The 16,011-nt window shown below is 37.1% G+C and overlaps 4 protein-coding genes across 6 annotated transcripts; 2 read left to right on the plus strand and 2 right to left on the minus strand.

Moving 5' to 3' along the window:
• The first annotated feature begins 355 nt into the window (after positions 1-355).
• Positions 356-1,603, plus strand: LOC126588029 (acyl carrier protein 3, mitochondrial). Of its 2 annotated transcripts, none has more exons than XM_050253161.1 (3): positions 356-517; positions 985-1,193; positions 1,293-1,603. In XM_050253161.1, exons 2-3 carry the CDS (start codon positions 996-998, stop codon positions 1,473-1,475), a joined length of 381 nt encoding a protein of 126 aa, XP_050109118.1. In that variant the 5' UTR covers positions 356-517; positions 985-995; the 3' UTR covers positions 1,476-1,603. The 2 variants fall into 2 exon arrangements, with proteins under 2 accessions (XP_050109118.1, XP_050109119.1); XM_050253162.1 differs by having other exon boundaries at positions 388-517; positions 877-1,193.
• Positions 1,597-3,798, minus strand: LOC126588028 (uncharacterized). The gene is made up of 2 exons (XM_050253160.1): positions 3,390-3,798; positions 1,597-2,241 (listed from the first exon to the last, which is right to left on the minus strand). Exons 1-2 carry the CDS (start codon positions 3,766-3,768, stop codon positions 1,907-1,909), a joined length of 714 nt encoding a protein of 237 aa, XP_050109117.1. The 5' UTR covers positions 3,769-3,798; the 3' UTR covers positions 1,597-1,906.
• Positions 3,799-8,755: 4,957 nt separating this feature from the next.
• LOC126584144 (nudix hydrolase 2) lies at positions 8,756-12,143 on the minus strand. Of its 2 annotated transcripts, none has more exons than XM_050248614.1 (8): positions 11,916-12,143; positions 11,587-11,652; positions 11,336-11,473; positions 10,788-10,865; positions 10,636-10,686; positions 10,506-10,540; positions 9,848-9,956; positions 8,756-9,116 (listed from the first exon to the last, which is right to left on the minus strand). In XM_050248614.1, exons 1-8 carry the CDS (start codon positions 12,081-12,083, stop codon positions 8,976-8,978), a joined length of 786 nt encoding a protein of 261 aa, XP_050104571.1. In that variant the 5' UTR covers positions 12,084-12,143; the 3' UTR covers positions 8,756-8,975. The 2 variants fall into 2 exon arrangements, with proteins under 2 accessions (XP_050104571.1, XP_050104570.1); XM_050248613.1 differs by lacking the exon at positions 8,756-9,116 and adding an exon at positions 9,269-9,689 and having other exon boundaries at positions 11,916-12,141.
• Positions 12,144-14,228: 2,085 nt separating this feature from the next.
• Positions 14,229-15,030, plus strand: LOC126584599 (trihelix transcription factor GTL1; the record flags this gene model as incomplete). Its single annotated transcript, XM_050248929.1, is given in 4 exon segments — positions 14,229-14,469; positions 14,472-14,581; positions 14,645-14,804; positions 14,807-15,030. Coding segments are annotated over 4 exon segments (735 nt in total), but the record flags the coding sequence as incomplete, so codon positions are not given.
• Between the last annotated feature and the right edge of the window lie 981 nt (positions 15,031-16,011).

The following is a 16,011-nucleotide window of genomic DNA, read 5'->3' on the forward strand; positions in this document are numbered from 1 at the left end:
TGGGGTTTTTATTATTTTTTATTATTATTATTTTTTTTTTGGGTAAAGTGGGTTTCTTTCCTTTGAGTTTGGGGAATGGACTTTTCTTTCCCATTAGATTAATTACCAACGCATACATGTAGAAATAAATTTGGTGCTCAGAAGCAAAACAAAAAGGACGCAAATGTGAATAAAATCACTTGATTAGGATAACATAATCATTCACCTTCACTTTGAGTTTGAATATCGTAAATCAAAATAATAAGGTAAAGAACAAATATAAAGTTCGTGTCTTAAAAGAAAAAACGAATAAAAGTGAGAGAGAGCGTATTGGGCTGGGTTGGGTTGGGCTTTTTGACATAGATTAACTAGGATCCAAAAGGTCACATAGGTAAGCCTATCTCAACGTCCCCTAATTTGTAGACAAGAGGCCTCCACCTCGTAAAGCGACCTGAAAATCGGGAAAAGCGGCGTGCGGCATTCGAGCAAACCGATAGCGAACTAGAGCGGCAGCCTCGCGAGTCTGCTTTGTTTCATCGTACGTTGTGTCCCTTGTCCACTTCAATTCACTGTTTTTGCTCTTTCTTGTTTTATTTTCTGGATTTTGATTACTGGTTATGGTTCAAATCATTAATCATTTGCTGTGTTTAAATTGAAATGCTGTTGGGCTTTGTCCCCATAGTTTTCCGCTTTCTTTGATAAAAGCAGTCTACTTTTAACTAATCAAGTTCTAGGAAGGATTAATAATACAAAGCAGTCTACTTTTAACTAATCAGGGGGATTTGAGTTAGTGTTCAAAATCCTGCAATTAAAGTTTCATAGCCCAGATGTACTTTCTCAGAGACAGGAATCTAAAGCTAGAAGCTTGTAGCTTAAGAGTATTTATTCTGCGCGTAGGTCGCGAGTTCGATTCTCCGTCCCACCCCCAATGCTGCATTCCTTAATCCTTACATGTTGATGTCTCAAATTGTCACAATCTTGATGCTTTCTGCATTTCAATATCAGATCTTTTCAACATGCAAAGCATTAGGAATTCCATCTTGTGGCATGTGAGGGTAGGGAGTTCAGCCGACAAATGTTTGCCCACCGAGAGAGGACATGTGATCAAATCTCTGAGCCGCCACATGTGTGCAGCAGCAGGTGCCGGCGCTGATCAAATAAAGGACCGAGTTATTAAATTGGTGAAGAAATTTGACAAAATTGATGCATCTAAGGTAGTCATCTTATTTCATTCCTACTGTTTTTGTTCAATTGGTTTCTCTGTCATTAGAGGACATCATGTTAAGTAGTTATTAAATTTGATCCCTCTACAGGTTACTGAAACCGCTGATTTCCAAAAGGACTTAAGCCTGGATAGTTTAGACAGGGTCGAGCTCGTAATGGCGTTTGAGGAAGAATTCTCCATTGAAATCCCTGAAGAGAAAGCCGATAAGTTGACCTGCTGTGCTGATGTTGCAAGATACATAACTTCTGGAGCTGAGCAGAAGTGTGTTTAGTCCTCTGCCTAATTTCCATTTAGGATATGATTTCTGTGTTCAAAATGTCTTTTTGGGATTTTCACATGACATTAATTAACCTTATTTTAAAGCTATAAAAACGTAGGTAAAACCTTGAGACTGATTAAGATCACACCTCTCAATTCGCATATCTTATATCATATGATATTCATCTCCCGAAGCATTTACATACATGATATCTGTCATTATGCTAATACTTCACATCCGATGAGTAGAATTGGTTCAAACCCCTGTATCTCAGTGTTGCTATACTTCCTCTTTTTGTTATTTTTAAGTGGATGAATCTATCTTCGCACTTTTCCTATAAACGTATATACATAACAGTACGATGAGTTCAAACCCTTGCATCTCAATGCTGTGACTGAAGCGCCATCCAGGATCCCGGTGTAATATGCAATGGATCTGTATGATCACATCTGATTGTTGCTTGCTTCCTCCACGCATGCTTGTGAAGGTTTAGAGGTCAAATGCTGGAACCTTATCCTTCCGGCGGTGTAGGTTCGGATGCCATTACCAACCGACGATAGTTTGAGTCCTTTGTGCCTCCTGACAGAAGCTGGTCGGCATTGTGCGTTCTTTGGTATCCCAAGTACTCTAACACAACATGTTTTGTCCAAGTTGGGAATTGCATGTAGATTGGAAGGAAGATCAATCATGAACTCCCCGAATTCATCTGTGACGCCTTGTGCCAAACTGGATTTTCTTCTTCTCCCACTAACACGGCAATTGACAGACACCAAAGCTCCTGCAGATTTTGTAGTTAATTGGAAAAGGAATATTAGAATTAATGGAAATTGTAAATTAAATTATCATAACCTGACTTAATTACATGATTCTATCTCATTGAGCCAAGTATATAGCGCTTTCACTTATTTTTTTTCAGCTGAATGGTTGCTTTCGGTGCAATTATATCCCCGAATTAAAAAATATACCACAAAATGTGTAAAGCAACGTTTTTGCTTTTCATCTAAGTCAAATAAAGTTTAGCTTAATTAGCGTTACAAAGTTGATCGTGAATTTCTTTCTGTAAGGTCCATATATAGTTGTTGGATGATAGTATATAGTACTGGTATAATTTGTATTAGTATATATTATATTTTCGGAAAGCTTGAATGAATATTTGTCCCTAGAGAAATCCATTAACTATGTTATATGTCCAAATCAATTAGGAGAAGGAGAAGTTAATTTTCACTAGTCCAACGTGAACATCAAAATGTCAGGTGATTGCTTTAATTTAAAGAGCAGTTATTCGCAGAGAGAGAGAGAGAGAGAGTGTGTGTGTGTGTGTTTGTGTATTGAGAAAATCATCAAAACATAACGAAGGTGGTGGCTACATATATAATATTGTGTTTGATAGCAAGAACTCTTGGGAGACCTCTTAATTCAAATTTTAGTTTCATAATCCTATCCTATATCAAGTTGAACTCGGATCCATTTCAGTTCAAACCCGCCAGATTTTACTTTAAACTTTTTCCTGTAACTCATTCTTATTTCATAACCCTAAAGTTCAAACTCACAAACTTATAAATTATTGACATGCTGAGCTTGGATTCCTCAGCTAATATGTTATTAATCTGAGATTATGAACTAATAAGGATATATCTTAGTAAAAATTAAAGGACGAAAAGGGAGCTGTACTAGTGGTATTATACTGTAGGAGTGGCTAGTCTAAATTGTTGCCATGTAAATAGCTGGTGATATATAATGCATGCATGAACTTTAACAATAAACGGTTAATATTTGTCACAGAATGGAAGAGACAAAATCAAGAGCACGTGAGCACGTACGCAATTAGCTGCATGACGTAGGAAATTAATCTATATATGCTGCAAACATATATATTTAGATTCGTATGTAGATATATAGAGCTATCAGGATTGTTAAGATACAAACCTGGTAGAGGCCATGCATGACGATGAAGCTGATGATCACGATCAGTTTGATCAGAATGCAAACTATTCAAATTATTACGATTAATACAAGCCTCCTCGCAATGGACTGAGCCTGTAATAAGGACGGTGGAAAGCTTTTCTTCTCCATATCCAGCAACCTGCATCATATCTTCTTGGCTGGACATGAGCTGCTCTAACAGGTCGTTATTCATTTCATCACCAATATCCTCCATCGCCGTTGAAATTGATCGCGTTATGAGGCTGCTGCCGATGATCAACAAGTTGAATAAAATGATGTAGCTCATCTTGACAAGCTTGTTGCAGCCGCAAATATTGTAGTAGCTCATCTTCTTTGTGTTTCCTTTACGTGAGTTGATCATCAGTCCTCCTCCCTTGGCTTTGGTTTTATAGAAAGCTAATGCCCTCGCATTGGTCGCACTTAAATTCCACATAATGCCCTCAATAGAAGGTTAATATTACGTACCTTCGCAGTCCTTGTCTCCTACCTACATCCTGATAGAGTTACCCTTTTGCCCTCTAAATAGACAGATCTCTATTAGGGGTGGTTCGGTATGGGATACCGAACTGAAACTAGTATCCCGAATTCCAAACCGAAATTTTTCGGGACAGGAATTTGAAGACCAATTCGAAACCAAATTTTCGGGAATCCCGAAATATTTTCGGGATTTCGGGACAAATCGGGAATCCCAAATTAAAATATGAAATTATGAATTATTCTTCAAATATATAATTCAAGAACACATTCATGAACTAGGAATGTCATTTCATTCACACTACCATTTAATCGAACACTGGCATGCTTGACTGCTGCTTTTATCAAGTCAAAATTCAAATTAATTAAAACCCTTTTGGCAATATGTTGAGAGACAAAAGAATCAAGCCTTCTAAAATCATCAGCCATGATAGCAGCAATAATAAAATCCAAATGAATATCAAATAGAACATGAAAAATATGCAAGGTGTAGTGCATTCCTGGTTGCAGAGCATGAATTAGAAACAACTAGCATCAATTATAAAAGAATAATATATATCATATATATGTATAAATATATATATAATTAATAATATATATTTTCGGTTCGGTATGGGATTCTCGAAATATCGAGAAGCCAATCCCGAATCCGTACTGAAATTTTGAAATTGGTTCGGGAATTTCGGTTTGGGAAATTTTTGGTTTGGGATCAGGATTTTTTCGATTCGGTTCTGGATTTTCGGGAATTTTTTCCACCCCTAATCTCTATGCAACCTCGTGGGCATACCAACAGCCAAAAAGGTTGTGGTTTTTGGTCATTTGAGTAATGAAGATACTGCCACCCAAACAGAACAAAAGGTTATTCAAAGCAAGACGAAATGGAGGGTATATCTGTCTTAACGACCTTATACACATAATACATGAAAGGTTAAGGTGTAGAAAGGCAGAAGAAGTAGGAGAGGTGGACGGGAAGTTAATTTGTTGGTTGGTAGCCTACTCTTATCTTCTACGTATTCTTTTGTTAATCAGATTTTAAGCACAAAACAAAATCCGTTTACTAAGATTAAATTAATTAATTAAGCAACACACACTTACGTCTCAGAAGTCATCAACTTGGAAGTAAGGCAGTTTGCAAGGGCACTTCCCTCCCTCCAAATATATATTAAGGAACATACATATTGGATAGGTTTGATCCAAAACATCAACACAGATAATTTAACCTGAAAATGATCAAAAGGTTGGGGAACTTTAACCTAAGTTTAATCGATAGGAGAAATCTTATATCCAATACATAAACTTGTATAGTTGTATTCGTTTTAGCAAACTCAGAAAATTAAATAAATCAAAACAATTTTTCTGTTTGGGTGGGAGATCATTACACTTACTTTGCAACCCAACAAATCTGCGCTATGATATGAGTATATATATGTATAGGCTATAGCTGAATTAGTCTTACGTTCACAGGTAGAGCCATGCACGTTGATAGGAATAAACCTTCTATTTGCCTCAAAATAACATTAATATTCTCACATTGTTGGGAGATTGTTAACTGAAATTGTCAGTTGTTTCTTATCGTTGAACAACCTTCCCAAGCACATATACACATAAGAGAAATGCTAAGGGGACTCTTTAAAAAAATGGGACTCTTCATACTCTCTGCCATCCTACAGTTTAATGTCAATTTTATAAAACATTGTGCAAAAAACATGAGGTGACAAAGAATCCATAGAAAATTTCACTTTGAGAGATTCCCCTTAGCATTTCTCATAGACCAAATTTCCAAAAATGAAAAGTGATTTCTTAAATTCAGTGAAAGAAAGTAACCTGGAGATTAGAGAATGAAGCAAAGACTGAGAATGCAAAGAATTTATTTGTAATTCATGTGTTGCCTCTGATGCTGATGTTGATGTAATCAGCATCAAGATTGCGTAAATTCTAAAATATTTAGATGCGTAAATTCTAAAATATTTAGATGCATTTTAGAAACCTTTAATTTGTTTCTAACTCAAAATATATATTCCTAAAACATTGACAGCCACAATAATTTTATATTATTTTTCTTTCAAAACAAATATTATGGGATTTAAATGATTCTTGAATGTGACTCCTTAATGGTTGTAAGTTACACGAAATTTATGAATAAAAATGTCTTTATCATGAATTGTATTTTGTTGCATCACTTTCGTCCTTATCGTGAATTAAGATCATTTGTTTTCCTCTGCCAGTTTTAAACAAATACAAGGTCTTGCGCTGCAAATTATGATATATATTACAGCTATATATATATATAATTTTTTTTTCCCTACTTAATATATATATATATATATATATATATATTTTTTTTTTTTCCTACTTAATAATTTGATATTTAAACTTGCAAATAGCGTCACAAAAACCATATTGTGTAGGTTGAGTCCTACATATAAATTGCAAAGTGACAGGCCATCTCATTATTTTGTTGATGGTTAACCAAATTAATGTGCAATTTAAGCTGCGATGGTTATGATGGTTAACCAAATTAAGAAGTGTGATTAGGACATGATGCTCCAATTTATTTTACTATTTAATCATACTTTTAAATTTAATACTGTCTTCTCAAAAAAATAAATCATCATTTAATCATACCTTTAAATTAAATATTGGCACCTCAACAAAATAAATCATACCTTTAATACTGATATAGATCGTGATAATTGTAGCACAAATATGAAAAAACTTGAGATAAATAAATAATCTTGATGATTGGATGGATGTAAACAGTGGATCCATGATCATCGGTCATCATATGTGCATATTACACAGGGGAGTTGGGGTCCTAGTCCTGCTACTTGTAACTGCATGATGAATTGGAATGTCCTTCAAACGTAAGGCTGACGCAAAAAAGTCTCAGCCTCAATTTATGTACAATGCCCTACATTGTTTTGGTTTTGATTTGCTTGTAATTATACTTCGTCAAGTTGAATGGGGTTTAAGTACCCTTCCACAAGACCTATAAACTCTTCTTCTTTTTTTTAAACAAATCGATATTATCTACACTAAGGGAAGGAGGGTGGGCTTAGCATCACAATGGGCTAGCATAAATTGGTTCAAAAGTCGCATTTGGCGAGAATTGAACCTAAGACCTCTCACTAATCAGTGAGGAGGAATCCCACTAGACTGTAGTACTAGTGGCAAGACCTATAAACTCTTATATGAGCTAAACTTTCCCACACCTTGGATTGTTATGTAACTTCCTAAATTAGTAATTATAGCCAAGTCAACAATGTATTATTGGCTTAGATTATTCTAGTTACATCCAACATTGTAAAAATCAGCCATAGTATAATACAGTATACTAGCTCAAAATCAATCAAACGATGGCGTGAAGAAAAATAAGCTAGAAAGATGAATGAGAACACTCCAATTTTAATTATTTGCACACAAATAGATATGCTACAGGAAGAAGAAAATACATAGCTCGTGTATTTTTGTTTCTCTCAAAAGACATCTCTTCCCTCTAATTCCAATACAAAACTAGACCTAATAGATAATACATAAAAAGATAGTTCTCGACACCGTCACACTCCTGGCACATACAAAATAAAAAACACAAAAATACATGGCCATTTAGTTTCTCCAAAACAACAACTGTATTATTTAAAAAATTTATGTGTAGTAGATGAGGAGAAAGACTTACATATAACAGATTTATCATCATATAACGTCTTTACTTAATTTACTTATATAGAACAAGTTCACCATCACATGACTTCTTTACCTAATTTATTGTCATGTGCAAATTTTTTTTATATTATTATATCCAAACACGACGTGTGAGCTTGTTTCATCTGTATACCATAAATGGGTAAACGTGTGAGAGCTTGAGCACAAGTCAGGTGTCAAAATCTTCTCGATAAACAAACGGCCCAAGACCATCGCACTTGTCACAAACCAAGCACTGTAAATCCCCCACAACACAACCCCATCCTAAGATTCGAGGTAGCTATAGCTAGCCATCACTCCTCCACTCTGTAAGTACAGTCCACCCTCTCCAAAAGCATCAACTAGCAAATTTAGCAAATTATATTAGTATTACCATCCACTTTTGATGGCTAATATCCTAATAGATCGAGCACTTGTATCTCTGCCATCTCGTATAGCTAGCTAGTATATTGTCACGTAAAGAAAGTTAACATCATATATTTATGGCTGACTTGGATAACGACTCGGGAGGAGGAGCGAGAGAGCAGGACAGGTTTTTGCCAATAAACGTGATGACGCCAAAGAGACGTTGCAGGAGTGCATATCGGAGTTCGTCAGCTTCATCACCGGATAAGCCTCCGACAAGTGCCAGAGAGAGAAGAGGAAGACCATCAACGGCAACGATCTGCTGTGGGCCATGACGCCGAGGATTCGAGGAGTACGTGGTGCCTCCCAAGGTTTACCTCCACAAGTTTAGAGAGATGGAGAGTGAAAAGATGACTAGTAGTACTAGTACTGGTGCTGCTGGAACTGTAACTGGAACAGGAATGTCTGCAGGCCACGGAAGGCACTCTGATGAATATCATGATCATCAGAGAGAGCAGTTGCATGTGCATGGTCATGGTGCTGCAGCAGATAATAGTAATGGGATGCATGGTGGGGTGGTGCAGTCCACAACCATGATGATGATGGGTCATCAACAACAACATCAAGGTCATTTGTACGGATCCGGTTACAGACCCGCCACCGGGCATGGGAGACCAAGGTAGGGTTAATTTTGTTTATCCTCAATGGACAATGGCTAACACAATTGAAACTTCACAGGTTTCTTATATTTCAAATGCAATCCAAACTTAAATAAGATTTAACCGAACAAGTTTCCTTATCAATATAACCTTGACAAAGACTCGGAGTCGGAGATAATTTTTTTATAATTATTAAACCATGGTTCTGATTACATGGCGGTTGTTACACTGCATCAGTATACTTCAGAAAGACAAAAGGCAAAAATTATTTTATTTTCTGGATTACAAAGTAAACTCCCTTGCTTGATAATTTCCAGCACCGGCCAATGGTCAAACTCCACCATCTCTCCTGGGTGCCTTAGCCAAGAGCAAGTAGCTCGCCTTTTAATCAGAAAAAACGTGATGCACGTACTGGAGAAAATCCTGAACACTGCCCATCTATCTTTGTTTTGCATATATCATTGATGTATTTCAGAAACTCGTTTTTCTGGACAAATGGTTGGGCTGCGTACTCCTCAAATGGCATCCACTGCAAAGTAAGCATTTAAGCCATTACAAACAACTGTATGAATATACTTCAAAAGCTACATCTTTCCATTTTCTCTTATTCTCAGTCAAGATTTATACAGCACAGCAATTAAGTTTACAATACAGACAGACTTGAGCAGAGTCACGAACGTATTAATGTTTCAATGCACAATAAGCTATATTTGGGATAGTACAAAGTTTACAATACATTATGTTATACTTCAAGAGCTACATCTTTCCATTTTCTCTCTTCCAATGTTCTCATTGACTTTATCAGTATGTTTTACAAATGATGGAAGACACAATAAGATATATTTGGGAAAGTACAAAATACAAAATCTTTAATTTAGTGGAATTTCAGGGGCCTCGATGATCACAGTTTACTCCTTCTCTTGGGTGCCTTACTGCTATTCAAGTACAAGTAGCTCTTGTGAAGAGAATAACTTCTACTGGGTAGAGGAGAGAATCCCGAATACTTGCCATCTATCTTCGCTTTGCATATGTCATGCATGTACTTTAGAAGCTCGTACTTTTGGACAAATGGTTGTGCTGCATATTCCTCATATGGCATCCACTGCAAAATGCATTACGGACAAGCTTAATACCTACGAACGGAGTTCAATGCAGAAAGATTACATCGGATGGTGAAATAGGAAGGAAATTGGACCAATTGGTGATGACTTGACGAGCTATATCCATTCTAGTTTGTTAGCTCAACATAAGGGTTCGTACCTTGGCTGCTTCTATCTCTTGTTCCTGCTTCTGGATGTCAAAAGAGAGGGGCCGTAGCATGCACAAAAAGAATAAATCTGACTTCTCAAAGAATGACTTGTGACTCTCTCTGCAAATTACATGAATGGTAAGAAGGATATAATTTTCATTATAAAAGAGGAAAAGAATCAACAACTCAACATCAGAAATACTTAACGTGAATCGTACTATAGACTTAGAGAAAGGCAATGAGATGTGTCTCTCAATTTTCTAACACAATGCGGTCATTTTTTGCTGTCTGTGCAGTCCAAGGAATGTTCAGAAATCTTTAATCCCTATAATAGTCAAGATATCATGGCCTAAAATAGCTCTTATTGGAGCAAATTAAGAATTCTTGTTAATCCACAAATACCTACAAAAGTTGGATTAAACATTCAAATACAATGAAGATAGAACTCATCTATATATTGAACTGAGACATAAAATTTTTGTTATCGCGGTGCGGTCCATAAGAGTGAATGACATGCTTCCCCCTAAATACTTAGTTGGAATGTAGGTTCATGGTCGCAGGTAAAAATTGCAAATCATTGTACAAGGTAGTCCGATTTAAGTTTATAAGCTTATACATAGCTCCATCCAATTGATAATTTCATAGACAAGGACTTCATAAAATTCATACCTGAATGCAAGAACTTCCACAAACTCCGAGTCAATCTGAAACAACAGGATAACAAAAAACATGAAATGATAAATCACATTAATAATCTAATATATACACTCACTACACGGTAAGTCGGAAAACTACTTACTCCTGTTTCTTCCTTCACTTCTCGGACAGCAGCTGCAAAAATATCTTCTCCCTGGGAGATGATAAATTTTTCAATATACAGTTTAGACTAGACCAAACTCAAAAGATCTGAGAATGGGAAACAATGCTTGTTAGAATGCACACATGACACACCTCATCAACGGCTCCAGTAGGGAGCTTCCACAGACCTGTCCCACGATATTGTCCACCCTTTTCTTGGACTACTAGCACCTATCGTTCAAATTTCACAAACCCAAAAGTTTTAGCCATGACAGCAGGATCATGAAAAGCAATAAATATGGTGACAGGTATCAAGCATTGTAAGTAACAAGGCATTCTTCTGAAAATGGTTAACTGAAAACTAATAAATGGATCTCACATAACTCTTTAGACATGATAAGCCAATTGTAGGACTATGCAAGTCCAGAAAATTAATGTAGACATGAAAAATTCCCTCTTTAGGCATAATCTTAAAAGATTATTAGCCACTTACTCAGATGACTGTTCGATGGAAAGAACATAAACACACGCACACACAAATGAAGCGTGCAAGATGTGGAAACTGTAGATTTATAACTACATAAAGATAAAGGAGTTCCCTTACTTTGAGTAAACTAAATCAAATTGAAAGAAAGGAGCACTATGTGGACATTTGAGATAAACGTGATAATGGTGGCTGGGGTGTTAGAAATTGCATATACCTCTCTGTTTTGATTGATAAGAAAGGCACCAATTCCTACACGGTGTGTTGCATTTGTGGGAAGAGTATGAGGGGACTGAGGAATCCAATACACAAGCATCAAATAATCAGGCTCTGCATGGTGGTACCAGAATCCTTCCTGCAATTCACTCCTGCCCAATATATCATAAGTAATCTATACATATACAGAACACATTTGAATTATTAACATTAACAAGAAGAAGAAAAGCATGAACAGAATAGGAGCTTGACCTTGACCGCAGCTTCAACAAGATTGACTCGCTCTATTGGCATTTTGATCCAAATACCATTCTTTCCCTGCACAGATATCAATGCTTTGTTAAAACTTAAAATATACGATAAGAATCCCAATGAACCTGGGCTGGGCTAGGCTATGCCGACCTAAGGGTCTGTTTGGAACCGCTTATGCAAGCCTTTTTCTAACAAGTAAAAACGCTTATGACTACTTTTAGGCTTTTAGCAGAAAAAGATAAGTATTTAGTGTTTACTTACAGCGAAAACACTCTCCTATCGATCCTATGAAGATTGGCGATGACATTATGATGGGTTGAAGTAAATACCTGCAGCTTCCAATGCGCAATTGAAGATGTAAGAGAGGATACGAAGGTGGCAGGCTCCATGGGCTCAGTGACGTGGACGATCACACCTCCGTAATGATCATTCACTGCATTAAGCACCTTCTTCATCTCCCTTCCACCACCACCACCACTTTCAGTTTTGGCAGCCATTGATGACAATCCACGAGGAGCACAGGGCTGACCAATGTTAGTTAGGAGAGGCGTCGGTAGCCGTTGTTGACCAAAAATTAAAAAGGAACAGAGGAATGGGCACGCACGTGGCATGTAAGATTATCACGCAATAGGCACGTGATCCACTGACAAAATAGGTGACCTCCGTAAATTCAGGTTTTAAGGGGCCTTTTACCTCTGTTTTACTTTCCATTTACCGAAGTTGATTCCGTTCTAAACCCAAAAACCCTCGCACGAGCCGCTGTCACCTTTCCCCGGCTTTACCTCCATTTTTATTTTTAAATAAATATGTAAAATAAATTAAATTTCTCATTTTTACCGTGGTCGTCCCCCGGGGGCGACAAGTTTATGGAACAGTTCACCGGCGGGCGGCAGGTACCCAACCCTGACGTCTTTGGAGAGCAGATATCCCCGTTCCCTGAGAGCACAGACGAGCTTATGTTCGAGAATCCGTGGCCTGCGGTTCCCTCGCCGACCCAGAAGCTGCGTCCTGTTAGGGGCAGCGGCGGCAGGTCTCCGATGGACAGTGAAAGAAAGCTGGAGTATGTTGGTCCGGCCAAAGTTGGGTCGGGAGACGAGGTGGAGGACGAGTCCCGGTCAGTCTTCAACTCCGAAGATTGAATCTTTTGTTCACCGGACCAATCAAATCAAGATTTTTGTTTACGTTTTTCATAATTTTGTGAACAGTAGGGTTTGGATTAATGGGATTGTGGTCTTTTTAGCTTAATTTATTATATTCCAACCAAAAATGGTTTTGATACGACATGTCCTGTTTGTATAAGCACGTGATGATGTGGTATCGAACTTCAATGATAAATAACGGGTGTGACGTGGTTATTAATAATTTTATTAGTAACGTACTTATTTGTTATTAGTGAAACATCTAAATTGGTTTAAAAAGTTTTGTTATTAGTGAAACATCTAAATTGGTTTAAAAAGTTTGTCTACTTAGCATTAGATAATTGTTTTGCTTTGCTGGCCTATAAAGTTAAAAGATAATTGTTGGTTTGCATGTTCCTACATATTATGGTCGGTCTTATTGCCCGTTTGAAGGTTGGTTAGTGTGTATTTATTAGTACCAGTTTAACGAAGTGTTGTTTGTTGTAATGTATATTGTTTTAATCAGAGTGTTGTCTATTTTCGTTCTCACCAGTTGATGATGATCGTGACAAGTATTTAAAAGCACAAGGTGAAGAACCCGTGAACCGGAAGAGAAAGACAAGTCCGAGGAGCGGAAACGGGCTTGAAATTGAAAGGGTCGAGGAGGGCCGGTCCAGAGATTTTTGAGGCCCGGGACGACATAAAAAAAAGTGCCCTAACTTCAAGTAAGAAAATTATTTATTTTCACACATAAGACATCGAAAAAATTATACTTAGAAAAACACTTCAAACTCAATAATTTAGAAACACAGAAAAACTAATTTATTTTGTATTGATAGAAGGAAACAAAAAAACTTTGGGCTTACAAGTAGATAGATGATGAGTTTTGTTTTCCATCTGAATTTTGAATATGTTTTTGAATAAATCATGAAGTTTTTTTATTTTATTTACTAACCTTGTCAATATGGGACTAAAAAATAATGATGTTTTCGAGTCTTTAATTGATATGTATTATTAATGAATGGGCACTAAATTAAACATTTTGATGACACGTCGTACAATTTGCAAATTTTGTCTACGTATTATTCTTTGTTGAAGATTAGACTTGAATTAAAACGAATATTTAAAAATAACAACCCACATAGCTACTAGATAGTAACTAAAAATAAATTACCAACCAAACAAAAATTTATAAAAATTGAAAAGAATAAACATGCACATAGCATTTTGAACTTAGGACCTCTTGTTAATTTTAAACAACAAAAATCATTGTTTCTAATTAAACTTCTTGATCCTTTAACCAAATTTTCTAAATTTATACTCTTATAAAAAGAAATTTGTAAAAAAAGGAAAATAAATAAGCACATATGGTGTTTTGAACCCAAGACCTCCTTATTATTTTCAAATAACAAACCATCACTTCTAGTTAAATTTCTATGTCTTTGAACCAAATTTTATAAATTTATACTCTTATAAAAACATATATAAATATACCGCCCTAGTAATTTTGGTGCCCCTAATTTTTTTGGACCCTGGACGGTTGCCCCACCTGCACTGGGCCTGGGCCGGCCAGCTATTTCTGGGAAGTCTGGTGAAAAAAAAGTGATGGAGCAGCAAGAGCAGATGCATAAGCAGTTAATAGAGATGGTAGAAAAGAAGGAGAAAGAGAGATTAGCAAGAGAAGAAGCCTGGAAGCAGCAGGAGTTAGAAAGACTGAAAAGGGATAAGGAGATAAGAGCCCAAGAGACATCTCGCAACCTTGCGCTCATTCCTTTATCCAGAATTATTTGGGCTATGAAATTCAAGTCCCCCAACCATCACCAGCAACAGCACCCGAACGAACACCAGCACCAACAGCAGTACCAATACCAATATCGGTAGTACCTAAATATGATCACCAACGCGTGGAAGGAAATGGGAAGGCAGACAATGGCATGCAGAGAGACCTGATGTTGGTGAGCCATAGTGATGCAACGAATAGAAGATGGCCAGAAGCTGAAGTACAAGCCCTCATAACGCAGCGGGCTGCTTTCGAACACAAGTTTCGCGTTGCAGGTACTCCAAAGGGACGCATATGGGAGGAGATATCTGTTAAGATGCATGAATGGGCTACGTCCGGTCAGGAAGGAAGTGCAGGGAGAAATGGAAAAACATCAACAAGTATTTCAGAAGGTGCATGGGATCAGACAATAAGCGCCCTGCAAATGCCAAGCTTTGTCCATATTTTCATGAATTGGAGTTGCTCCAAAAAAGTGAACTTGTAAGTTTCGGGAATGGCTTTAACCGCACAATCAACCAGAACGAGGCCAATATTGAAAAACAGTAGCAAAAGAGTGAAGGAGTGATGACGGTATTCAAAACATCTTCTAACTTGTAATTTTGATAACGGAGAGAGAGAGAGAGATGAATGCTGCTCTGATCTTTTGATGGATGGCTAATTGATGTTTAATTTTGTGGGTTGTATTGTTATCTTATATCTCTGGTGATCTGGTGAAGAAGTTGTATCTCGATTACTTTTTATATCATATTGACATTTAACTTTGTATCTCGATTGAACTTTTTATTGCACTTAGCAGAGGCGTGGTGTTTGCTTTGCTAATTGAAAGGGGTTAGAAAGAAATAGACGATGGAATTGCAAACAAACAAATTAAATGATCCCGTCGCTTCGATCAGGGATTTCGTTAGTTATATTTCACTGCCGCCGGGTTATTCATTATTCAGACGAAGTTAACATTCAAACAACATTCAGAAACAGAAGAAGAAATGAATTTGGGATCATTAATTTTAAGTGCAGATTAACATGTGCTTAACGTGACTCGGCCATAATACAATTAATGGATGAAAGAAAAAAGAAGACGGATAAAATAAAAAGTAAACCAAGCAAGTAGTAGACATCCATTAATTAATCATGTCATTTATTTAAGGGTAAACAATCGTACAATAGATTGCATGTTATTATGCATATAGATATAGGACATGATTGCAGCGCCATTGGCATGATTCAAGCCTGGTTCATAAAGAACCAAACCGCTCCCAAAATGATGGGGATGACCAGGATCAGAGCAAGAGCAGGAGGGTGCAGCGGACCCATCAGCAGAGGCGCCAACAACACAATGGCCGCCACCAAAAGGAATACCAGAATGGAGACACTCACTTGATCCATATTTTCTTCAAATTATAATACCAACAGTTGAATGGCGATGAATGTTGAGGAAGAGTGGTGGTGGTCGGGGTGGCGGTGGTGGTGGGGGTGTATATATAATGTGCATGGTGTCTGTCTGTGCAGGCATACAACGATTGGGAAACG

The sequence above is a fragment of the Malus sylvestris genome, chromosome 10, assembly GCF_916048215.2.
Source record: "Malus sylvestris chromosome 10, drMalSylv7.2, whole genome shotgun sequence".
NCBI lineage: Eukaryota > Viridiplantae > Streptophyta > Magnoliopsida > Rosales > Rosaceae > Malus > Malus sylvestris.